At 51.4% G+C, this 25,941-nt stretch overlaps 1 protein-coding gene across 1 annotated transcript; it reads left to right on the top strand.

The window, feature by feature from the left end:
* Positions 1-2,430: 2,430 nt before the first annotated feature.
* On the top strand, positions 2,431-23,445 carry LOC128067005 (liprin-alpha-1-like). Its single transcript, XM_052660133.1, has 16 exons — positions 2,431-2,599; positions 2,674-2,798; positions 3,643-3,744; positions 4,217-4,387; positions 4,947-4,962; positions 5,287-5,335; positions 6,038-6,143; positions 6,265-6,281; positions 6,363-6,564; positions 8,473-8,619; positions 10,002-10,118; positions 11,326-11,433; positions 15,171-15,394; positions 17,174-17,405; positions 22,118-22,260; positions 23,109-23,445. The coding sequence occupies exons 1-16, from the start codon at positions 2,431-2,433 to the stop codon at positions 23,443-23,445; spliced, it is 2,265 nt and encodes a 754-aa protein (XP_052516093.1).
* The last annotated feature ends 2,496 nt before the right edge of the window (positions 23,446-25,941 follow it).

The following is a 25,941-nucleotide window of genomic DNA, read 5'->3' as shown; positions in this document are numbered from 1 at the left end:
ACACCCTTATTTGCATTTTTGGTTGCATGGTGGACATTATCTATGGAAACCCCTAGAGTTTCTGGTGATGCTGTCTCCTCCAGAGGTTCCTCTGATGTAGACCTCTAGTGAAGACAGAGCTGTCTGTTCACTCAGGGTCTGAGTGACTTGAGGCTGGGGTGTCTTTGTAAGCTGAGTCTCAGCAGCCTTCACCCACCTTCCCCCGCTGTCCCCAGGGAGGAGCCCTCCAGCATCTCCATCTGGAAGCCTGGGGTGCCTCCCATGGCCCCCTCCCTTCTCGGCCGGTCCTGAAGCCCACCGTCTGTCTCCCGAGCACCACAAGGTGATTGATACTCAGCGCTCAGCCGGTTTGGGCAGAGTGCTGGGTATGTTTTCTGTGCCTCCCTTTTCTTGGGGAGCTTAGTCTCTACCATCCGGACTAACTTGTCAGGCCTGTGGTTGGATTTTTGTCTTCCCAGCCCAAGGAAGTGTCCAGAGCTGTTAGCCAGTCCCCTCTGCTTGACTTTTTCCCTGCCTTTTCTTTCCAGAGTCAGCTTTGTTCTGATGCCCCGAGGGAAGGAGCGGCCCTCTCAGTCTCCAGCTCCCTCACTGGGCTTTTGTTTGAAATCTTGGATTGTGGCTGCCTAAGGACCTCTTTTGAAATGTATTTAGCTTCTCTAGCTCTTGGTAGGCTGACCCACAAGCTGCTTGCATCTATAACTGGTAGTGGGGAAGCCCCGGGTGTCCTCTCTCATCTGAAGCCACATGTAAAATTCACAGTAATTATATTGATCATCTTTGGTACTGGGGTAAACAAGAACCAGGGGCCCTTGCTCATTACCCACGGTTGTGTTTCTGATCAGAATCCCCTGCTTGCCTGGGCTGTTTCAGTGCCCCTTGAACTTGGGAAGAAGGTGGGGCAAGCGGCCCATGCGGCCTGGGGACAGAGGAGCCAGTCTGCCCTCTTCCCTTGCCCCTGCCGGCCCAGGGCAGGCCTTGTGATGACAGGCGGCTGGTAGTGGAGGAGAAGGCTGAGGAGGAAGGGGCTGCGTGAACTGTATTCTGTGATGTGGTCAGGTGCGGGTTTTCTTTTTCTGTGTGAAAAAATGACTGCTTTGACTCTTCTCTCCAGTTTCACTTGAAGGTTGAAAATGAAGATTTTATCCTTAAAGTTGAGCACAGTGATTTTACAGTCTTTTTGAAAGCAACAGTTGAGGTTTTCGAAAGACATCTCAGAGAACTCTTGCAGATAAAGCGAAAAAAAGAGAATGTGTTCAGGGTGAACTGCGGGCAGGACCCCAAACCGTACTCTGTATCTTGCAGAGTCTGTAACTGCTGCGATGGGTGGATATGGGGCCTCAAGCCCCCGGGGGACGGAGGTCCTCAAGTGACAGCAGAGGCCCCGGCTGAGCCAGGAGCCGTATGGCCTGTGCCCTGGCGAGTGGAGAGCCGCGAGCCTGGGAGTGGGGCCAGGAGGGGGGGTGGGAGACTCGGGCGTGGAGGGAGGGGCAGCACCTGGCGGGGTCTGGGAGGCGCTGGCTGTCACGGCTCAAGGCAGGGACACCCCTGAACCTCCACCGTGCAGCCCCCACGGGGCAGAGTTGTCTGGCAGCCCAGGGTCAAAGTGAAGAGGGCGAGTTCGCAGCAGATTGACCGAAGCCCTGTACCCACTGTGAATTCATTTTAAGTGCCTGGAGCGAGGTTGGTCAAGCCCTTGCTGAGCTCGAGTGAGGGAGTCAGTCAGGGAGGACGGAGCTCAGGGTGAGCGAGGGGCAGCTAGTGCAGTGAGTCCTTGTCACCCGGGTGGGTTCTGGGGACACCCTTGAGTTCAGTGGTGCCCTTTCAGTAGCCTCCCTGGAGGCTTGTTTGGGGGCTAGAGGAAGCAGAAGCCCACTTAGAAGACGTGCTCATTCCTAGTGGTGGTGGTTTCTGAAGCAGTTGCTACTATTTGGTTCGACTGTGAACCAGTATCCTTGCAGGGTCATGTTTGGTGGTGGGCCTGAGCTGTGGGCACAGCCTTCCTTCTCCTGCACCCCACACTCATCTGTCATCTTTTGGGCAGCCCCTCCCCCCTCTCTGCACCCTTGATGGTGGGCCTGAGCCCAGCCCCCCTGTTACCATGGAGCCCCTTATGACCCAGTGGGTTCCAGGTGCCAGGCTCCTGGGAGACGTGCTGGAGGCAGAGCCTTCGTGCCATTTCTTCTAGAGACAGCAGCGCTGATGGTCGTAGTGTGAGAGCGGTGGTCCTAGTGTGAGAGCAGTGTGTCTGAGAGTGGTGTGTGAGAGTGTCGTGTGTGAGAGTAGTGTGTGAGAGTGGTGTGTGAGAGCGGTGGTCGTAGTGTGAATAGTGGTGGTCGTAGTGTGAGATCGGTGGTGATAGCTCGGGTGCTGAGGTATCTAGCCGTGAAACAGCAGTTGCCCCTGAGTGGGGGGCTGCCCCCATCCGCGAGGATGGGTCGCAGGAGGGCCCGCCTGTGGGCGCTTTTCCAGTGCTGCATCCCCAAGGCAAAGGCCAAGACAAGGAAGAACTTGGCCTCGGCCCAAGTCCTGGAAGCAGAGCGGCCTGAGGTGAGAGCAGCCGGGGGCTGGGCCCGTCGGATTGGCCTTCACGCGGCGAAGCGTTGGAGCTGTGTTTCATTTTGTTAGCATGGCTGTGGGCCCTGCCGGCCAGGGCGTTTTGGCCTTCTGGGCAAGATCGACCCCAGCAGGTTGACCTTGTAAGTGGTTGTGCAGGGGCTGCGTGGAGGACGGGCGGGGGCCCCACAAGAAGGGAAACACTGTCTGGAGGAGTCACTGGGGCACGTGGATTGAGCTATAGAGTCAGTCCTTGAAGCAGAAAGGCTAAGCCCCTTAACCTCTCCCATCTTACAAAGCACAGAACAGTGTGTCCAGTATCTTAATGACGGGTACCTGCTGCTTATGTGTATAACATACACCCTCATAGCTTCACATGTCTACTACATGCCTCTTAACGAGTGTTGAGCAGTGTTCTAGGCGCTGAATACTCAGTATGTAGTAGGGGAATATGTAGCCCAGGATTTTTTTATTTGTGTAAAGAAAACTAGAAGAATGAAAGACTCCGTGTGGTTCAGTTTGAGCAAGTTCACCATGTGGACGGCACCGCGTGCATGAAAATTGTGATAAAATACATAAAACATGACTTTAACATTTTCTCCAGTTTATTGAATGACTGGGTGACTTCAATGGAGTCAGGCTAACAGATGGCCTTGGGGTGCCATCAGCCTTTTTCCCAGAGGAACACTCCAAAGCCTGATGGCCTTGTAGATCTTACCTTTCTTCCTCACTCTTCCCAGTGGTTCTAGGTCACTTGTCTGTGTGTCGTTTAAGAATCTCTTTATCCACTTTGTTGTTAGGTTTATGTTTAGGGAAGTTTCTCAGACGTCCCTGGGTCTTGAGAAGACAGGCTTGGATTCCGGGTTCTCCCCTGCCGCATGCCTGCCAGGTCGAGGTGGGGGCTGAAGGCCGGTCTGAGTTGTGGTGGTCTGTGTGGTCTTGGGGTCAGTGGACCCCCTCTTCTCTGGAGGGGCAGGGAGACCCTTTGCGTGGAGCCTGGAAAGACTTGACAGGGTCAGTCTTCAGAGTCTCGCTCTCTTTTTAATTTGTGTTTGTGTTTAGTTACTTACTCATTTCACTGTTTTCTAGGAGTTGGCAACATCTACGGAAGAAGTCAATATATGCCGGGAACAGCTTCTTGCAAGAGAAGAAGAAATAGCTCTGCTGAAAGCAGAGAGGAATAACATCATGGTCAGTAGGGGAATTCTCACATGTTGACATTTGCCCCTCGGGGGCCACCGCTGGGCTCCGTGTTGCTGTCTTTAAACTCTGTCTGGTTTTCAAGTCATTTTTCACATCTTCCCACTGAGCAGACCAGGGTGGATCAGTTTGGGGTTCTCATACTTTGCTTCAAATTTATGATGAGAGCTACTATAATTTTCGTACATTTGAGGGGGGAGTTCTCTTAACCTACAATTTTGTCCATGCTACAGTTTGTGTGGGGTCTTAGTTCCCTGACCAGGGAGTAAAACCCATGACCCCTGCAGAAGTGTGGAGTCTTAACTACTGGGCCACTGGGGAAGTCCACTCTAACTTTAGACTGAAGTGGCGGGATTCCGACTTGCCTTAGCATGTTTCCGGCTGTACCATGAGGCTGAGAGGGGTTGTCGGGCCCTGAATTCAAGCATGAGGTTGACGGTGCTCCTTTGGCCCTGCCCTGCAGCTGCTGCTGGAGCACCTGGAGTTCCTGGTTTCCCGGTATACACCGTCCCTCCAGACGACGGCGGGCAAGTGGCAGGCGCAGTCCCCAGCCGGCATGACCAGCGAGCTGGAGGTGATCAAGTCACTGAAATCACTCTTTGAGCACCACAAGGCCCTGGACAAGAAGGTACCAGCCACCCGGCCATCCTGGATTTGTACACTTGCAGCCTTGTTAGGTGGATGATGCATGTATTTATGTAACTAGTTGACTTTTGAGCTTCTTGAATTCTTGTAAATACTTTTTTTCTGTAAGAAGTCAGAGTTTTATGTGGTTAAAAAGTGTTGCCTACATGCATGCTCAGTCATGTCCGAGTCTTTCCGACCCTGTGGACTGTAGCCCACCATGCTCCTCTTTTCCTGGGACTTCCCGTGCAAGAATACTGGAGTGGGTGGCCATCTTCTACTCCAGAGGATCTTCCCGACCAAAGGGTTGAACCTGCCCTCTTGTACTGCCAGGTGGATTCTTTATCATAGGTCCACCTGGGAAGCCACCAGTTAAAAAGTATTAGTTGGTATAAATGTCTCAAGACTTTTTATATTCTGTATATCAATTTGCAATTAAAAACTAAATAATATAATTATTTTAGGGTAATATTTCTTTCCCTCTCAAACTTAGAATTTAAAGCTGTTAATAAGCAGATTTTTTGATGTTAAGATCAATGAGATACATTAAATGTATTCTGTTATAGTAGCCGCGTATTAGGGTGAGTATACAATGGCAACCCACTCCAGTACTCCTGCCTGGAAAATCCCATGGGTGGAGGAGCCTGGTAGGCTTCCGTCCGTGGGGTCGCGAAGAGTCAGACACTGCTGAGCGACTTCACTTTCACTTTTCCTTTTCATGCACTGGAGAAGGAAATGGCAACCCACTCCAGTGTTCTTGCTGGAGAATCCCAGGGACAGGGAAGCCTGGTGGGCTGCCATCTATGGGGTCGCACAGAGTCGGACACGATTGGAGTGACTTAGCAGCAGCAGCAGCAGCATACACTAAGAAGTGCACTCACGTATATACACACATCAACACACGAGGAGCACTTGAAAGGTGTAGTTTGTTAGAAGAATTAGGTGCCACACATAACAAGGTAAGTTGGATCATTCATCGTGCAATTTCAGTTAGTTCAGTTCAGCTCAGTCACTCAGTCGTGTCCGACTCTATGCGACCCCATGAATCGCAGCACGCCAGGCCTCCCTGTGCATCACCATCTCCCGGCGTTCACTCAAACTCACGTCCATCGAGTCGGTGATGCCATCCAGCCATCTCATCCTCGGTCGTCCCCTTCTCCTCCTGCCCCCAATCCCTCCCAGCATCAGTCTTTTCCAATGAGTCAAGTCTTCCCATGAGGTGGCCAAAGTACTGGAGTTTCAGCTTTCGCATCATTCCTTCCAAAGAAATCCCAGGCCTCATCTCCTTCAGAATGGACTGGTTGGATCTCCTTGCAGTCCAAGGGTTTGTCATTTGTATCCTTTCATTTTAAGGAAGTATGAAGGGTGTAGTGGTGGACATCAGATGTTCTTTATCTTTCTGATTGAGGACCAGCCCACCTGGGTTATTTTAATGACTAGTAAACTAGACTTGTGGCTCAGAGCTGCAGGATCTCTTAAGCACCCCTTTTGTCCAGGAGGAGACAAATTCTGACTCGAATCACCTGGTTCTATTCGAGATGGATAGCATCACCATGTATTTTCTTTTTATGCTGTATTTTCAGTTTTGAGTTGAGTTTTTCCAAATGGAGTTTTGCTGTCTTTACTTATTTCTTTATTCTGATTCAATGTTTTGGTTTTCACTGATGATTCTTAAAGAGAAGAATAACCTGAAAAAGATACTAATGGATGGGGTGCTTGATGTAAATCACAAGCAAGAAAACATGCCAAGCGCCATGGAAAGGCATGTCCTCGGTCTCACTCTCTGTCTGGTTCTCGTCTTACTATCCAGTCTGTGCGGGGCTGTGGAGACCTTTCACCAATGCATCATGTAGGTCTGAGTGGCCGTAAGGGACGTGTGAGCTCCAGAGCGCAGAAGGCAGTTTTGACTTCACCGATTTCCCGGAAGTGCTGCGTTCCCTCCCTCCCAAAACAAGGCTGTCTAAGGTTTCCTTTCCCCCTTAGAGAACCCGCGACGAACACCTGGCTCCGGTGATCGAGCTCAAGGAAATCATCAAGAAGAAGTCACGGGAGCAGAGAGAAATGAAGGACCGCCTGGCAGCCCTCTCTGCCCACGTAACAGAGCTGGAGAAGGACCTGGACACGGCCAGGAGGGACCTCCTCAAGTCCAAGGAAGTAAACGTGAAACTACAGCAGGACGTCCGTGAAGTGAGTGACAGTGGACGTGTCTGTTGTCCTGAGGTGGAATGTGGGTCCCTTGTTCTCCCCGTGATCTCAGCCTTGGCATGGCTGCGTGAGCAAGAGCAGAGCACTGGCGAGACCGCCACTGGCTGCCTTCCCGCCTCTGCGTCGAGGTCTCTGGGGTAGAAGAGGCCTGGTCCAGGCGGCCCGTTGGCAGTGGACCAACATGGCTGTGCTGCACCCTGGGTGTGGACTCCTCATTTCCACAAGTTCTAGGGGGCCTAGTGTGTTCCTTTTTAAAAAATTCATTCATCCACTCATTCATTTATTGGAGTATAGTTGCTTTACACTGCTGTGTCAATTTCTGCTGTACAGCAATGTGAACCAATCATATATATATATATATATACACACACACACACAAATCTCCCTGCTTTTTAGGTTTCCTACCCATTAACTTCACCACAGAGCACTGATAGAGTGCCCTGTGCTGTTCAGTAGGTCCTCACTCGTTGCTGACTTGATGCATAGTATCAGTAGTGTGCATATATGTCAACCCCAGTCTCCCCGTTCATCCCCCTACCTGCCTGCTGAATATATTCCCGATGATGCTGAAATTTCCTTCTGATTCACTCAGGTGAGTCTGAACATCTGTGGAGCCCATTCTCCCGGAGAGATGGGAACATGCTGTGTGGGCTCTGCTGAGGCAGCTTGCCTGGCCATCTTCTCTAGTTTTCTGCGATTCCGCTCCTTGAAAGGATGTGTGACAGTGATACCAGCGGTCAGACAAGTCGAGTGGCGTTTGCTCACCCTCAGATCCTCAGGCCCATGCTGTGTAACCATGCAGAATCAGGATGTTTCTGGCGGTCGTGTCTGCTGGTGTCGTGATTTATGAGAAGCTCCCTAATGGTCACTGTGAAAACAGAAGAGAGCTGGGGGCTCAGGCCTCCTCCTGTGAGCCTCGCCTCTCCTCTCTGTGCAGACAGACAGTGCCCACCCTGCCCCACCCCTCCCCCATGAGACTGTCTCAGAGTGCACCCCTCCAACATGTGGTACAGCAGGTGTACTGGTTTAGTAGCTCGGTGTGAGTCATTCTGTGTGAGAACTCAAAACAGAAATATTTGCACATGTTTGTATAACGTGTTCATACTACTCTTTGGCAACAGGAGGAGATTAGGTGGCAGAGATTAATACACAGAGAATTCTGGAAAAAGCTTTTTTAAGACCTTGCGCTTTTAATGTTAGGACAACCTCGGTTACTTAGTGAGCACGGAGGGACCTGAAATGGATTTTGAGCCGGCGGACAGGAGTCGCATCGGCAGCAAGCTCTGCTCCTGGTTTGAGCGTTTCCTACATGTGGTGTAACTGCTTGAGAAGAACTAGGCTTGAGAAGGCTGCTCCCAGTTGTGTAACACTGTGACTTCTGTTTCTACTCATTAATATTCTTATTGAATTTTGAGGAAATTGCATGAGATTTTACCAACTTTCACCTGAGGAAATGAGCCTCGGAGCTCCCTGTAGGATCTGTTGAAGGTCCCTCCCTGTTCTGGGTCAAGCCCGCCTGTATAGTGTGGAGACAGAGATCCTCATTTCATGCCAGATACCTTCCCTCCTGGAATTCTTGCAATGACAGAGTAGTTTAGTGTACTTTTTGTTTGCTGGTTGGGTTTATGATGTAGAAAAGAAGCTTGGTAAATCGAGTGGCCAGACAGACATTAAGACAGATGGGTGCCATCGTGGCAAATGTGACATTTGAGGTAGGCGCGTTTTTGCTCACATCTCAGAAAACTGCCATGTCTAGGACTTTAATTTTGAGGACGCTAATTTTATGTTTGATTTGAAACTTAGGATTTAGTCCAGCTTTTTTACTCTTAATTGTATCTGAGTATTCTATGATAATGACTTACCTTTTCTCCTCTGCAATGCCTGGTGTAGGCTATGGCCCAAAAGGAGGACATGGAGAAGAGAATCACTACACTTGAGAAACGCTACCTCGCTGCACAGCGCAAAGCCATCTCTGTGCACAACCTCGATGATAAACTTGAAAATGAAACCGCAAATAAGGATTCTATGCATCGACAGGTAATGGCTTTTCCTGAACTGTGTCTGACTTCTGTAGTAGTGAATACTGAGGAAGGAAGGTAAAGACCTTTTCATGTGACTCCCATGTTGGAAATCAAGTCCCAGTGTAAAGTTCTTATGACCCTAAAATACTGCGTTCAAAAGTGTGGATGTACATCATGATAAATCAGCTGTACTGAAAGGAAATACATTTTTTAAAAATTGAGGGTGACTGCAACTTAGAGGTTTGAATTATTTGGGATTTGGGTTGACCATTTTGTGGAATTCCACTCCTGACTCTTGTTTTACTTGACTTGAATCTGTTGGCATGTTAGCATTTTTCCTGAAAGAGCAGAGAGCAGCAGGGAACTTCACAGCAGCTGGCTGCCTGTTGGGAAGTGGGGTCACTGTGACAAAAGGCAGGGTTAGAGCTCCAGTCTGATTAGGTTTTGTACTTCCTGTGGTTTGGTGAGCTTTACTTGCTCCTGTTCCTGTGTGGTCTCACATAATCAGGACTTAATCAGGAAAACCAAATCTGGCTTCTCCAAAACAAAGTGAGTCAGTCTGGTGTGTGACAAAGTGTATCATTGGCCCCACTACAAAAATAAAATACTAGAAAGCCATTGAAATGTATGATGTGGAATGCTAATTAAGAGCATTCTGATATACAAAATAATGGCTGTAAAAGGCAGATCAGAAAATACTACGTTGTTGTTTTCTGAGGGTTTTAAAGCACATCTTATTGTTTATGTGTGTATATAGAGTAATACACACACAGAAAAAATAAGAAAGCTGCTTAGAAATAAACGCAAACCTCTCAGGAACCCGAGCGTATAGATCATTTCATTTTTTTTCTTTTTCCAAAAAGAATCTGTCTAAATGTTCTACACTGAAAGTTTTCAGAGGAAGAAGATCTGTTAAAAGAATAATCATGCATTTACAAATATTAGTTGACTGGCATTTCCCCAGGCACACTCTGATCAGGTCTGTATTTCAGAGGAGATGAAAGCCATATTTTGGCTTACAAGCCCATGGCCGTCTGGGTTGGTAGGGTTCCCTTCAAATGATGATTCTGGTGATGTTTTAAGAAGGGTCAGTACTGACCCTTAACTTGTCAATAGGAATGAATAAGCTTCTACAGAAACCTGATCTTCTTTAATATATAAGAATTGTCTTTTTTAAAGACTTCTTTGGAGACGTTTAGGAAGAGCAAATACTCTGGCAGGAGGTGTTCTGCCCACTGCGACCAAGCCCAGGAACACTGAGAGAAAAATTACCGTGACGCGGCTTCCGAAGCAGAACTAATCCTGTGGACACATGCATTTAGGTTTTGTCTCAGCTTACTAACAATGGCAGAGGCTACACCGCTCGGCCCGTTTTGATGTTCTGCTCTCCCTTTGTAGAAGGAGGATAAAGACCGACAGCTGCAGCTGTGCCTGGAGCTGGCAGAGCAGAAGCTGCAGCAGATGCTGACAGAAGTGGTGGCTGAGCTGGCTCAGCGGGGAGCTGCACTCTCCAAGGTGCTGCTCTTGGTCCCCGGGGGACGGGCGCGGGGAGGGCCTGTTCCCTTGTTGTCCCACTGTGCCCCTCCCCGTGCTGCTCAGTCCACAAAGGAGCGCAGACGTGGGGGTCGTGCTGCCCGTCTGCGATGGGAGTGCTCCCTGAGTGTCGGACAGTCCCCGCTCCCGTGTCATCCCTAGGTTAATTTCCCTCCAGTTTTGTCCTGTGCTCTGTGTGTCCGCAGGATGCTTCAGCTCCGAGTCACTGCTGCTCAGAGTTCAGTCAGCAACTCAAAGCCTAGCAGGATACAGAACGAGAAAAATCCCATTCTCGTTAAGAGATGGCCAAAATAGCTCTGTCATGAACACAGTTTTAAGTCTTTATTCATACATTGTTGAATAAGTCACAGCGGGGCATGGTGCAGACCCAGGGCCCCACTCCCAGCTTGCAGTCCCCGGGAGCCCACGGGTGAGAGGCCGCGTCCAGGAGACGTGGAGCTGCTGGGGATATGGTGCCCACAGCCAGCCAGCCACCCCGTCCTTCTGGTGGGAAAGGTGTTGCCTTGCACTGCTGGTGGGCACTGGCTGGGCATGGAGAGGCGGGTCGGGCCTGTGCTGGCCTGGCTGTTGGAGCATTGCCTGGAGCTCAGGGAGCGCCTGAGGGGCCGGCCGGTTTCCTGAGGCGGGTGGTGTCCTGTGCTCGCAAACCCTCCCCGAGCAGGGTCACGAACAGCCGCCAGGGGGCGGCCTTCTGCCTGTGATCTTCCCCTCAAGGGCTGGTTTCTTCTCTCCCCTGGCATCTTTGCTGTCTGTCCCCGGTCGGCCTTGTAGTCTGAACTTTTGTCTTCCGGAAGCTCTGCCACTAAGGAGGCGAAACTGTTCGAACTTACCTCCCAGCTTAGGAAGGAAGAACGTGTGCCCTCGTGTGTCCCGTGCTTGCCACTGCCTGCTGCCCGCGCTGGCTCGCCCCAGGCAGTCTGAGGAAGGGGCCTGGGGCCAGGGGGAGCACCTCTCCTCTCACGAGCCGGTCACCAGCACCCTCCGTCACCCACGTGTCACACACGAAGCCGCGCTGGCTGCGTGAGCAGGCGTGCGGGTGTGCCCCCCGCGAACCCGGGGCCAGTGGTCCGCACAGAGCATGGCCCGCTTGCCGTCCCTGCGGTCACAGCCCGCGTGCCGTCAGGACAGGGTCGTTGCGAGCGGAGCTGACGCTGTTCTTGGCCGACAGGCGGGAGAGAGACACAGCAGCATGGAGGAGAGGGGCGTGTGGGCCGGAGGCGCGGCTGGGCGGGGCCGGCGCTGCCTTTCTCCGCCGCTCCTGTCTCTGCCGTCCAGTGTGCGTGTGTGGCCCTGTCTGCTGATCCAGGCACCCAACCTCGGGAGCAGGGCCAGATGTGGTCGCCCCTAGGTGGTGGGCAGGGGCCAGGGGATCCCCACGCTCAAGGAGGACGCTTGTTGCTCTGACCATCCAGGCCGGGGAGCTGCTCAGCATACAGTTGGACCTTACGAGTGGCCCTCAAACCTGAGGGAGCCAGCCCGAGGCCCGTGAAACGGAAGGCATGGTGCCCAGGTGTGGAGGTGCTTGCCTCGGACGTGGCGCTGGAGTCCCACATGCCAAACTGCTGGTCCAGACGTGGGGTGTGTGTGTAGGATGGCTGCTCCTAGGCAGGAGGAGAACCGAAGTTGCGCTGCGACAGAAGGCGCACCAGGAAAGGGCGATGGTGGAGGCTCGCATCAGAGAGCCCTGAGAGAGGTTTCCCGGAAGGGTTGGCCACACAGCGGTACCGACCATCCAGGAAATGGAGTGGGGATCCCAGGTCCAGCCTCAGGGGTCAGTACTGTCCCCACCATAGCTGTGTTCTTGGGCCTGGAGTGCAGAGCCTCACATGTGGGCTCCCAGGGGGCTGTGGTTCTGACTCCCATCATGAGACCTCGGTGAGGCTCCCTCTCTGCTTAAGCAGAGGGCTCAATGTCTCCCGATCAGGGGTGCACTTCCTTACTTTCAGAACTGCTGCTCAGAGGCTGTTGAGATTGGGATGCTGTTTATGACTAAGCCAATTCAAAGTAAACTTTTGTTTTGCTTTAAAAATATTTGAATGCTGATGCCTTATGCCTTCATGCTAGTCAATAAGCGTGACAGCATCCACAGGCAGTGTGTAAAGGAACAGACATAGATGTGTGCCCGCAACCCTTCCAGAAAGCATCAGTGAGGCGGAATCACCAGTGGCCCCGATGTTACCAGCCGCTGTGCTAGAACATTCTTCTAGGTCCACGCTCACCCCTTCGTTTCTTTCTTAGCAGTTTATTTCTGGGGCTTTGCTGTCAGTCCAGTGGCTGGGAGCCTGCCTTGCAAGGTCAGGGACGCAGGTTCGATCCCTGGTTGGTGAGCTAAGATTCCACGTGCCACGTGGCAATCACATCAAAGGAATCGCACGTGATGCAGCTAAGGCCCGATGCAGCCAAATCAATAAGTTTAGTTCAGGATCTTTTATATAATGTGATAGAAAAGATTGAAGTAAGTAAAAGCAAGCATTCTCATATTCCAACTCCAGCCATCTCTCTTTTTATTTGCTTTGGAAAATGTCTGAGAACCTCTATCAGAGCAGCTCAGTGGGCAACAGTCTGGTGGAGGTTCGGTGAACACCTGTCCCAGCTGCACCAGTGCCCTAAAGACGAGGCCCAGAACCTTCGCCGAGGTCGGCGCTTGGGTGACGCTTGTCTGAGAGAGACCCATGGTCACTACAAGTTCTGCGGCACATTTTTCCCCCACAAAACCCAAGATGATACCCACACCTCACTAGAGAGCTCTCTTCACCCTGACCTGTGGGCTGGCCCTGAGGTGGGGATAGTTTTGTCTCAGGTTTGAATTTTACATGTGAAACCTGCTCCAGTTTCCTGAGTGACCACTGAACTGCAAAAGCTGAAAGCAAGTATAAAGCAGTTTCACTTACTCCAGGGACCTGGCCTCCTTGGATCTAGAAGATCAGTCGGGGAAGGAGGAGTTTTTCTGTGTACAAGTTAGTGTTAACAGTTGTCATCCGGCTTCGTGCCGACACTTCGCTCTGGGCGCGAGGTCCGCCCCTCATCCCGAGGTGCTTTATGCTTTCAGACAGGAGAGTAGCCATTCCGCAGTCCACGCAACGTCTGTTAAGAATTGACTCTAAAGCACTGTATGTATCTTTTTCAGAATTCTCTCCTATGGGAAGTTGAAAATGCAAAAAAGCATTTAGAAGAAATGCAAAACGACAAGGTCCTTAAATCTCTAAATCCTTTAGAAATGTGTTAAGAGCTGAACTGAGCTGGGTTCACTGTTACAGTTACTGCAGATGCTTCGCGGAAGTGGAGTTACATTTTCCTTATGGCTAGTCCACTGCTGTAACGTGTATAGCATTTCTGGTTTTGAACATTGAATGTGATTTGCATTATAGGTGGATTTAGAGCGTGTGGCCGTTGTGTGTGGTTCCGAATTCTAAGTAGTCCTTTCTGGGTTCACCCGAAAGCTGAGACAAAGCATGAGCCTGTCACGTGGACAGTGCTGTCCGTCAGAAAGACAATACGAGCCACATACACAGTCTAAAATTCCCTAAAAATGAGCGGGCTGCTTCTCGTGCTTTTTTCACTGCGAGTCTTGAAATCTGTGTGATTTCCACATCGAGCTTTGCACCGGCCTGCGTCACATCCTCAGTGTGCTGCACAAGGCGAGTGACTGCCGTGGCCGACAGCACAGAGCTGCCAGGTTGAGTCGAGTGACTCGGAAACTTGGCCCGTTTGACTTGTTTTACCCCGTGAGGAAGTGAAGTGGGGTGTAGAGGAATGAATGTGAGCAATGCCCAGGAATGAATGTGAGGTCCATGGAGACAGTCTAAAGCAATGAGAGGAGCGAGGGCAATAGAGTGAGTCCTGTCCCCCACCACCCGAACCCCGACCCCAAGTCCAGCTTCTCTCTATAGACTTCGTTGTCGTCAATGGCTGGCCATGTTTCCTCCAGAAGCTTTTCTACGCCTGAGATGTGACTTCTTATTCATTATGGTTTATAAGGGTTAGTATTGTTCTGAGTGTTTCTATTTGCTGTGGAACACTTAGAGTACAATTTCTGAGAATGAAAATGTTCAAAAATGTGCGATTTTAAGGCGAGAGAATGGAGAGGATGTGCTGATCGGGCTGATGGGGGTGAACCCATAGGCAGCTAGTTCGCCAGAGCGGAGCAGGAATGATGGCAGGTGGTCCTGGAGCCAGGAAAAGGGGTGGCCCAGCCCTGGGGAGGGGTCGTGACAAAGACAGAAAGCGAAGGTACTGGCCACGGGGGACAGGGAGCCGGCAAGCCAGCAGCTCGAGGCTGCCCCTCTGTTGCTTTGAGGTCATGTCTGGGAAAACAAGGCAGGACCTGGGTGAGAGTGGGGCAGGGGGGAGATTTGCGGAGAGCAGGGTGTGAGGTGTGAGAGCGGGAGGGCGGCACGGGGCCCAGCAGGCACTCTTGCATGCGTCTCAGATGACAGAGGCGCCCTTGCGGTGTGCGGGGCCATCCCCAGAACAGCCCGAGGGCCTGTGCCCTGAGAGGAGAGCCACGGGAGGCTGGCCCTCCCGGCCCCTGGCTGCCCCTGCTCACTCCTGTCTGTGCGTGTTCAGACCAGCCTGGAAAACGGAGGGCTGGGAACCCGCGAGGACGGTACTCTTCGGCGGACTAGTACCAGTGATGACCGGTGGGGTGGACCCAGCGGCTGCGGAGCTGAAGGGTTTTTTTTTTTTCTAATTTTCCTTCAGCCTGGCTGATGGAAGCAAGGATATATTTTTGTAATTTTCGGTTTTTGTCTCTGACTCCATCAGCCCACCCTTGTGAATAACCTCACAGGATTGCCTTCCGTCCACGCTGAGACCTGAATGTCACCAGGCCATCTAGGAACTGGATTCTCCTCCTGCCGTTTCTTCAGTACTGCTCGCTTAAGAGATGGCAGTGTCTCATAAGCAGGGCCCATTTGTCCAAAGTCAGGGCTTCCATGTAAAATTGTGTTCAGTTCCTGATAGACTTGAGGTGCCAAGAATGTTGCTGACGAGAAATGGTCCTCTCGTGCCCAGGTGCAGCTCCTGAAAGATCAAGACCAGGAGCGCGGGCAGCCAGCCAGCGTGCTGGCCAACGTGGGCCAGGTGTTCAAGAGTGACGAGGGCGTGTCAGACGGCGAGGGCGATGGGGTCACCCTCTTCAGCTCGCCTGCTCTGCTGTCGCCCAGCGGCCAGGCCGATGCCGAGACTCTGGCCATGAGGATTCAGGAGCAGCTGGACAAGATCAACGAAGAAATCTGGTGGGTGCGCCTGAGCCCAGCTCTCCGTAGACTCAGCTTCTCTGAGGAGCTGTTTTCTGCTTAGAGAAGTCTGAGTGTTCCGTAGTAAGAAAACTGACATTCAGTTCTGAGATTGCCCTTGATTATAGAGCTCAGTCAGCCAGGGCATTCTGTCCACAGTGTGGTGTCAGCACTCTGTGGGGGGGCGTTGTGGGGTGTCCCCCGCTCAGCTCTGGGCCCCAAGGTGGGTGAGGTGCCAAGGCGGTGTCCCCTGTGGCCCGTGTACCCTCCAGCACTGAGGGTTCGCCCTCGTGTGTCCCTCGGAGCCTTCTACGTTCTGGTGAAAAGCCACCTGGAACAGAAAAGCTGGGGTTCTGGGCTTGGCAAATTCCCACTCAGATCTGCATTTTCCTTTTGAACTTAATACATTGTGAAGATTGGCTTGTTGTAAGACAGTGATCCAAGGACATGTGTTTGAGTTTTTCTCATCTCATCAGTATATTTAAAATGTTTTCTTTAGACCCAGTCTTGGCAGTTAGAACAGTTTACAAAACAGGATAGAACCCAAAGGCCCGCCTCGTGGTGAGCAGGGGGCCCTGGGTCTGGGTGCAGCCGGGTGGCTGGGGCCCCGAGGCCTGCCTGGTGCCACACACGCACAGCTGTGCCTCCTGTCCCGAGTCCACGTTCAGAGTGGCCGCAGGCCGGTGACCCTGCACAGGACGGGGCAGAGCTGCTGCTCAGATTGTTCTCATCCCGTCACCCCTGGCGAGGTGCCCGTTCCTGCCGGTCGAGTGCAGGGGGCTCGGGGAAAAGGCACGGGTGAATGGCACAACCAGCAAACGCAGATGGTGCCGCCTGTACTTTTGACGCTGAGACAGACTGCTTTGTGGGCCGTGTTTGAGCACAGACAAGCTCAGAAAGATTGTCTTTCCTCATCCCCATAGGAAATTGGGAACACTTCTGTATTAATATTTTTATTTTTAGAGCAAGTTGTCAGGTAAAAATGATTTTTCCTTATGCAATAAGTTGACTTGATGTAAATGGTAAATTCTGTCCATCAACTTGTCAACAGTGAAAAACTTTCAAGATGTATAAGTAGAAGTGAAACTGGAGAGTTTACTACCTGTAAGAATCTTGTATTTTAATTGGAAAATCATTTTATTTGCATAATCATGCATTTAATCTGTATATAAAATCATCCATGACATATTAGGGGAGAAGAGCAGTAACTGTGAATTCTAGGTTAAGGCAGCACATTGACCTGAATCCAGAAACTCACACAAAGCTGGTGGAGAACTTCATCAAGTGATGCATTTGCACATACACAAGCTTAAAACAAAATGAAAAGTGCAACTCAGCACTTCAGCTGGTCTGGAGACGTGTTTAGAAACTCCAGCTTGCTCGTGAATCGCTGTTTTGGTTATACGGAGTTCCGGATTCCCAGTGGAAAAGATCTGAGGCACTGACGTGCATCTCTGCCCTGAGAGCAGGGAAGGTGAAGGTGGTCAGCTTCAGGTATCTCCTCACAGGGAGAGTCAGCACCCAGGCCCCATCAGAATGTTAGAGTAAATAAGTCAAATCAAACGTGAATGATGAGGGGCCACTTTGTAAGACTCAATGATAAGTTATTGTAAGTTTGAGACTATTCCAAAGAGGGAAAGCTGAACCTTTTTGCTGAGATGTTAATTGAGCAAGTCTTCCTGGAATTTGCTGATCGTGACACAGAATGCAAGCCCAAATTCGCTGTCCAGACATGTTCCTCTGCTGACAAAGGCAGGTGATGATTTTATTCTGTTTTAGGTTGAAACAAAAAGACAAGGAGAACACGGATCAGCGGGCGGAGGGGATTGAGAGCAGGGTGGGCAGTGAGAGCTTCAGCAACCTTCGGCGCTTTCAATCCTCGGACTCCCTCAACCTGGATCCCGCCTCCTCGCATGCCGGCTCCTTCCCGCCCAGCAGAGGGCGCTCCATGCCCGAAAGGAGGCAGCCCAGCCCTGAGCGAGAAGAAGACAAGCTGGGCTTCATGACTCTGGTATGTGTCTGCCTCCTCCCTGCCGCGTCCCTCCCCGAGCACACTGGTTTTCTTTTGTTTGTTTGTTTTTTCTCTTTTTACCCAGAAGAAAATCAGGTACGTTTGCTACGCTCAGAGGTCTAAGATTTTTAAAACGGCCTAGTCTTGAATCGGGCTTCCCTAGTGCCTCAGACGGTAAAGCGTCTGTGTGCAATGCAGGAGAGCCGGGTTCGATCCCTGGGTTGGGAAGATCCTCTGGAGAAGGAAATGGCAGCCCACTCCAGTATTCTTGCCTGGAAAATCCCATGGACCGCGAAGCCTGGTCGGCCACTGTCCATGGGGCCACAAAGAGTCGGACGCGACTGAGCGAAATCATTCCATAATCACACAGCGACAAATGAGTCTTGATATTTGGACCCCTGGCTTAGGAATCTCAACTGGTCTGCTGGCTGATGCGCCTGGCCACACGCTCAGGCCAGCTCTGCGTGTGAAACCAGGTTCAAAGCCCGGTGCCCCAGGGCTCTAGTGAAGAAGTCTGGCTTCCTCACTCTTCCGAGTCTGAAAACGGGATGACGACCTAGGGCTTTCGGTGACAGAGTGTGCGGCTCTAAAGCACATGTTCCAGCTTTCTTCCATGTTTAGCTTAGGTTTTGCGAGTGCATTGCTGTTTACCCCATGAACTCATGTTTACAACACTCTGCTTTGTAACTGCACTTGTATTTTCACTTTTTTTTGGTTACCACCCGTTTCGTGTTAGCTGCATTGTTAGTCGGCATATAATTAAATTAACTGTGAATCATTTAGCGGCATGTGAAGTGGTAACTAGTCCATTTTGTGGTCTTTGGAGACACTGTTTTTATAATTTGCTTCGTTGGCTTAATTAGTTGATATTTAAAATTCTTTGACGATTTCTCTGTAGTTTCACGATTGATTTCTTTCCGAGTGTTTGTAAAAGAACAGTTCTGTATATTTTGTCCTGCTGTTGGAGTTCTCTGACGGTGTGTCTGCTTTCATCATTGGTTTTGATTTCCTGGCTCATCCTGTTGTCTGCTCAGCGGTTGTCAATCCAGACCCCAGCTTCCCACCACTGCCCCGCCTCGCCCCCGAGGCTGCCGTTGACCCATCCATCTCCCCTTCCCCGTCCTCCCACCTGCTCTGGTCATAGCAGTGCTGTGGTCCACAGCAGGCGTCCCCTTAGTCGGGTTTGTGCTTTGTCTTCATGTCTCATCAAATGGTGTTTTTCCCCATAGCAGTAAGTTTGAATTAGCGTATCACTATGCAGTTACAAGCATAATGTAGATGGATCCTAAACCGCATATCATGTGTCATTCATAAATGAGATTATCCTTACCTAAAGAAATGATCTTCTTAAGTGTAGAGTTAATGGACTTTTGACACAATATCCTTTCTGTGTTGGTGCTTGTTTTTAAGACTATAAATCTCATCAGCTTTTGCACAGTGAATGTCTCTATTAGACTCTTTAAAAAAGCATCTTGTATGGTTAACAAAATATAAAGACTGCACCTGCTATTATGCTAGCTTTCTTTCTTACATATTTTCACCGGGAACCTGCTTTAATACATTTATTTTGAGAACTTTTAAATCAAATTCTAGGTAAGCATTTTATGTTCATGTCCAATAGATGGTTCGATTTGTTCAGTGTTCAAATAGGTATTATGGTAACTTCCTCATCAGTTAAATTACTATTTTAAAGTATAACATGTTTTTTATGAAGAGAAACTAACTTATAGAGAAGTTTGGCTGAGCATAGACAACTGTTAGGGGCCTTTATTGTACAGAATGCTGTGCTTTAATAGATCATGATGTTGTAATAGAACTGTATCTTCCTGAGTAATAATTTATAGTGTTTCTCTAGTAAATCTTGAATAGCTTATTTAATTTCTGTGGTCAAAAGAAATGTTCTGTTTCCAGTTACATGTTCTCTAAATGTTCATCTCACTTATATGTTTGCCATCATTTTTGCTATACTGTGTTTGTCTGTACTGATTCTTGAATTTTTAGCTTCAAAGTCGCAAGATATCTGGTTTCTCTTCATTTCTTTGCATGCATCTATCAGCCTAGTGATTTAAGGAAGCATTGTCGAAAGGTAAACTATTTAGTAATTTAGCATGCCTCTGTTTCTCTGTGAAGTATTAGAGAGTCCTTATCATTTTACATGAATGAACACTGTGTGGTTATGTACTGGTGAATAATTGACATTTTCATGGAAGTAATGAAACTCACCCACCACTGGGTGCTGATGGTTCTGTTGGAAATAGGTCATTTGTTGGGACAATTGTAACAGTGTGCCTATCTCCCACTTGTTTGCCTTCTAATCATCTCATGCTTATTTATAATAGAGATAGTATTATTTATTATTTTAAAATTTTTCTTTACTTATTTTTTGGCCATGCTGCACAGCTTATGGGATCTTAATTCCCCAACCAGGGATCAGACCAGTGTCCGGGCAGTGAAAGTGCCAAGTCCTAACATCTGGACCACCGTGGAATTTCCGCTTAGAGTTTTTTTTTAAACAAATGACTGAATCAGAGCCATAGAAGTTAGATTTGGGGGAAGCCAATTTAATGACAGTGGGTAGCAGTGTGCAGGAGACTCTGTGCGCCAGGCACCGTGTCGAGTGCTTTCCGAGTCTGTCATCTAATCCCGCAGATGCCAGGTGAGGTCCAGGCTGCTGTTATCCCCATTCAGCAGACAGGGACACTGAGGCTTAGAGAGGCCGAGCACCGTGCCCAGGCCCCCACACCCAGCAGTGTGGTTCGGACTGGTCTGATCAGAGCCTGGACACTTCCTGTGGTGCCGTCCAGCCCGCTTTGCTCCAGAGGCTCTCGTGTCCATCACGGCATCCCTGATGGAGGGAGCATCAGGAGGGAGCTCGCTGCCTCTCCCGTTTGGTCACTTGGTTGAGCCCCTGTTGTTGGAGTCCAGTGCCCCGAGGGCTGGCCTTCCTTGTCCCTCTCCCACTCCCAGCCCGCCGATGGAGCACTCCTGGGGCCTTCCTGCAGGACTCGGGCAGCCGTGCTCCAGTTCAGGCAGCTCAGTGCCCGGGAGCCCTTCTGCTGGGCACAGCAGAGCAGCGCCATCACCCTGGGGTTGGTGCCCTGGGAGTGCCGCTCGTCCGCTCTGTGGCCTGCTTTGCCCTCCTGGTAAGTGAGGACACGGCACTGCCCATCCTAGTCATGTGGGCACCAGTGGGGCGGCTCCCATCCTGGGGGAGGGCGGCCAGGCTGCGGACCCAGAGCCTTCCTTAGGAGGAGGCCCGGGGGAAGGGGCTGGCCGTGGTCCCTGACTCTAAGGCAGGTGTTTGTCTCCACTGAGTCCATAGTCAACCCAGGTGTGTCACTTCCCTGCTCTGTTCTTTGTTGTTTTCTGATTTTTATAAGTGCTTATTTTAACTTGAATTTGAGATTGATCCCTGTTCAGTTCCATGTGGATAATTTCTAGCCTTTGTAGCCTTCTGTTGTCTGAGGTTTCTTGGTAGAGGTCAGGGGAGGGTGCCCAGTTTATCCAGCTGCTGTTAAATGAGTTCAGCTGTATTTTGCACTAAGTCACTTTGTTGTCACCAAGCTCCTGTGGGGCTGCACGGGACCAGTATTCTTTACAGAATCCCATTAAAAAAGGACTGGTTAGTTGGTTAAAACAACACACTCATTGTTTATAAAAATACTTGCCATGCATGTTTCCTCAAACCTCCCCTGCTTAACCACACACCCAAATGTATAAGTGAGACCTGTCTGGACCCCGAGTGGTTCATCTGTTCCCCACACTGTTGCCACCAGTGTCTTTCCTATCTTCAGACCCAGGACTAGCGGAAGAGCTGGGAGTCCAGGCGAGATCATCTTTTTCCTTTTTTAAATTAGTTTATTTTTTAATGGAAGGATAATTGCTTTACAGAATTTTGTTCTTTTCTGTCAAACCTCAACATGAACCATCCATAGGTACACATGCATCCCTTCCCTTTCGAACCTCCCTCCCATCTCCCTCCCCATCCCACCCCTCTAGGTTGATACAAGATTATTTCTTAGTGAAGACCTAGGAGAGCTTCATGTAAACCCCAGGGAGCAAATGACACTCAAACTGGGTGTAAGCACTTCAGTGTGTAGCCCCCGGTCTGTATGTTACTGAGAAATACAAGCCAGACACATGGTGGTCGCATGGAGGGCTTAGGTACCTTTTCTGTGTTTCACTTGTTGTCCTGGGCTCAGTAACCTGCATCATCACTACAGATGATCTTGGGTGGTGGTACAAGCTGTTTCCTTTCCTCCTTCAAATCGAAAGGTCTGGACGGCTTTGCTGAGAGGTTTCTTACTCTTGCTAGTGGTGCTTCTGAGCAGCATCTGGCGATGAGCACAGTCCTTTCATCAGGGCAGTTCATGCCATGCAGGGTTCTCGGTGCTGGCGTGGCTCTGCTGTCCTGCCTGGCAGGGCCATCTGTTCACTGGATTTCAGGGAGTGCAGAGCCCGGCTGCAGGGAGGCTCCTGTCCATGGTCTCGGCAGTCAGTGGGGTGCTCTCGCTGCTCCACGGCCCCGCTTCTCTTGAACAAACAGTCCTTTAAGATGGCATTAAGCTAGAACAAGGCATTTTTTGTACTTGGCGGATAGCATTGCTAATATATTTTCAAGTAAGTTTCTGGTTATAATGTAAAGCCTGTGTGATTGCCTTTTTCGACACAGTCTATTGTTAGCCAATTTTACACTTACCTCACTCCCTCAGCTGCCAGCCATACAGGAAGAGGTAGAAGATGACACCATCAAATGTGAAACCTCGACCTCCGCCTCGCTGCGGTCCTTTCGGCTGGACCGGATCACGGGCTCACTGCGCACAGCCAGCGATGAGGATATCAGGGACGCCCGCAAGTAAGGGGCCTGCTCGCCTCATTGTCAGTTTCAGGAGCCCTGTGGCTCTTGTCTTGAAAGAGTTGCAAGGATGGTTGTAAAGGAATCCCACTGGATTCGGTGCCTGTGTTTAGTGGTGAACTTCAGGTGCTGGGGTAGAAGAGCTCAGTGACCTCAGTGATTTTAGAGAACATCTGTCTCTACGTGTTGACTCCTGTGGGAGGTCTCTTCCTGCTCTAGCTAGAGGTCTGCCAGGCCTGGGGCGCGTTCCTGATGGTCACGGCTCCGTGCCTCTCGGCTTTGCTCTTGAGGGTCCCTCCCTTTTCCTCAGGGGTCTCCTCTCAGGAGACTGTCTGTCCCCTCCTGTGACTGACACTGTCCTCATTCAGACCCCCACCTGCTGAGCTCCCGTCGTGAGCCAGGCAGCACTCGATGGAGGGCACATGCGGTCACCTGCCCAGCAGCCCTGCACAGTGACCGTCGCTCTCCTGCCACGGCTGAGGACGGTCACCCTGCAGGAGGCGGGGGGAACTGCCCAGAACTGGGGAGCTCGCCTTCTCTGGGAGCGTCGTCACCTGCCGAGCAGAGACCCTGAGGGAGGGTCGGGGTGCCTTCTGCACCAGCTCGTCTGGAGTGAAGACCTCCCTCCTTGGGGGAGGGCTCCAGTCAGAGAATCTCAGCTTCCTGGGGCCATTGGTTGTGGCTTCCTGCATCGCTCGTGTGGAGTGTGGTTGGTGAAGGAGACTCCACTATCTGCTGCGAGGTTGAGGCGTGGGTGTTGCTAGGTGTCCGGTTCTATCAGTAGGTCTTATGGAGGGGTGTGTGTTTGTACAAGGGTGCCAGTTAAAGGTCATTTTCTCTCCCCGAAGCGCGACAGGCTCTCAGGACGGTCTCGGGAGCAACCCCAGCAACAGCAACAGCAGCCAGGACTCGCTGCAGAAAGCCCCAAAGAAGAAGGGCATCAAGTCCTCCATCGGTCGTTGGTTTGGCAAGAAGGGAAAGGGCCGGCCTGGACACACCAGCAAGGAGGCGTTAGGACCAGGTGGGTGCTTCACCGTTCAGAGGGAGGAGGGTCTGCGTGTATGTCCCTTCTGTGTCTCCCCCACTGTCCCCACGAGGCTGCTGTCACTCACGCTGGGTGTCCTCCTGGGAGGAGCGGAGGAGGCGTCTGTCTTCTCTAGGGTCCGAGATGATCAGATCAGTTGATGAGTAGATGGGTGGACGGGTGGATGAACAGATGGCTGGCTGGATGGGTGGATGAATGGAGCATGGAATGAGTAAAGCAGATGCTTACTCCAATGAGAAACGTATTCTACGAAATGGGTTGAGTAGGAGCCGGGCAATGACTGTTTCCTCCAGAACAGTGACAAGTGTTTGGAAACGGCCTAAGTGCTCATCAGAGAGGAGTGAGGTACAATCTGTGGGCACCCCACAAGGAACAGCATCCCCTCCTTCCTGCCACTTTCCCCATCCCCAGGGGCTCATGAGGGGTTCTGCCCATGCCCCCCACCCCAGCCCACAGCCACGCAGGTCCTCCTGGGCTCTCCTCATCACACAGTGTTATCATCAGGCCCCCGTCTCGCTCGGCTTCATCTCCTTAAGGACAGGGTATGTTCCTGCCTCTTCAGCCAGATATTTGTTGAGTGTCTTCTTTTTGCTGGGTGTGGGATTTACAGGGTGAGTAAAACAGATGTGGTCTGGAGCACAGTGAAGGGAGAAGAGAGAAAAAGGAGCAGATTGTTCAGTGCTATCCCTCTTGTTAGTGAATACAACACTGAGCTGGATAGTGCATTGATTATATACCAGATGCTGTGTGTGCCCCTTACCAAGCAGGTGCTGCCACCTGCTGATTTACAGGGGAGCAGACGGTGATGGTCACGCGGTGAGGCAGTGGTGAGGGCAGGTTCACATCCACGCAGTGGGACCATGCACTTTGCCGAGCCCCAGCCACCTCTCTGGTGGATGCAGCAGGAATGAGATGGTTCTATGGCATCACAGATTCGATGGACATGAGTTTGAGCACACTCCAGGAGACAGTGAATTACAACAAAGCCAGGAGTGCTGCAGTCCACGGAGCGGCAAAGAGTTGGACACAACTGAGTGACTGAACTAAAAGCTGAGTGTGTGCTCAACTGCTTCAGTCGTGTCTGACTCTTTGTGACCCCAGGGACTGTAGCCCAGTAGCTCCTCTGTCCGTGGGATTCTCCAGGCAAGAATACTGGAGTGGGTTGCCATGCCCTTCTCCAGGGCATCTTCTCAACCCAGGGATCGACCCCACATGTCTCATTGTCTCTTGCAGTGGCAGGCAGGATGTTTACCGCTAGCGCCACCTGGAAAGCCCCAGGGAACGCTGACAACTAGGAAATGCAGAAAATCAGGGGGCTGCTCCTAAGTTAAACTGGAAGAGCAGCAAGCACAGGATGAAAAGAGGAAAACACACGAAGAGCGACAACAGTGCCGACAGAGACAAGCCGGGATGTGTTCACCCACGAAGAAAATATCTGTGCCATTTGGAGGAGGAGCCCGCCAGCCCTTGGATGGACAGTCGGAACTGGAATGAAAACCGAGGCCATGGTCAGCAGTGCCCACCCACACGGCCAGGGTGGCGTGGTGTCACTCACCGGCTTCCTGTGTCCCCAGAGCTGCTGGGGTGACATCTGAGTGCTGAGGCCAGGCAACGTCCCCAAGTGAGCTAAGGCATCCCTGCTCTCCTTCCAGTGCTGCTGTGGGGCTCTCTGTGGGCGGCCACCCTCATCGCCTGCTCTGCCACCTGCTGGGGCCCGGCTGTGCCCCTGGGATCCTTTCAGCCCTTGAGCCTGGGTGTTCCCAGCCCTCTGCCACGCCGGACTGGGACGCAACTCAGGACTTGGGCTTGAGATATCAAGGAGACCGTGAATCTGGAAGGACACAGCCCTGGGGCCCTGGAGTGAGCATGTGAGAAGAGCAGGAGAGCAAAGCCCCCTCGGGGAGGCAGCAGAGCTGGGGAACGTGCCCACACCCACCGCTGCCTCCGGCAGAAGTGCCTCTTCTTTGCCTCTCCTTGGCCTGAAACAGACCCCAGCTGCTGCTGCTCCGCAGGTGATTCCTAAAGATGCACATCCTGCAAGAGCTATTGTCCTGCTGCTCTGGGGCTGCCTAAGTGTGCTCAGGAGCGTCAGACAAGTGGGGCTGCCACGCCTGATGCTGGGGGAGGGCCTGATGCTGGACTAGGGTCTGATGCTGGGGGAAGGTCTGATGCTGGACTAAGGCCTGATGATGAAGGAGGGCCTGACGCTGGGGTAGGGCCTGATGCTGGGGGAGGGTCTGATGCTGGATGAGGGCCTGATGCTGGGGGACGGCCTGATGCTGTGGGAGGGCCTTATGCTGGTGGAGGGCTTGATGCTGGGGGAAGGCTTGATGCTGGGGGAGGGCTTGTTGCTGGGGGAGGGCTTGATGCTGGGGGAGGGCCTGTTGCTGAGGGAGGGCCTGATGCTGGAGGAGGGCCTTATGCTGTGGGAGGCCCTGCTGCTGGGGGTGAAACATCTGATGCTGGGGGAGGTCCTGATGCTGGACTAAGGCCTGATGCTGGAGGAGGGCCTTATGCTGGGGGAGGGCCCTGATGCTGGGGCGGGAACATCTGATGCTGGACTAGGGTCTGAGCTGGGGGAGGTGCTGATGCTCGACTAAGGCCTGATGCTGGGGGTTAAACGTCTGATGCTGGTG

This window comes from Budorcas taxicolor, chromosome 21, assembly GCF_023091745.1.
Source record: "Budorcas taxicolor isolate Tak-1 chromosome 21, Takin1.1, whole genome shotgun sequence".
NCBI lineage: Eukaryota > Metazoa > Chordata > Mammalia > Artiodactyla > Bovidae > Budorcas > Budorcas taxicolor.
Note: the sequence above shows the minus strand (reverse complement) of the source record. Positions and strands in the feature narration are given on the sequence as shown.

Excerpts from the sequence above, each read along its gene's own strand:
- LOC128067005 (XM_052660133.1), top strand. The coding sequence starts at position 2,431 with ATGGGTCGCAGGAGGGCCCGCCTGTGGGCGCTTTTCCAGTGCTGCATC. Across the intron at positions 8,620-10,001 it reads AGGATTCTATGCATCGACAG|AAGGAGGATAAAGACCGACA; the intron begins GTAATGGCTTTT and ends CTCCCTTTGTAG. Across the intron at positions 11,434-15,170 it reads TCCTGTCTCTGCCGTCCAGT|GTGCAGCTCCTGAAAGATCA; the intron begins GTGCGTGTGTGG and ends TCTCGTGCCCAG.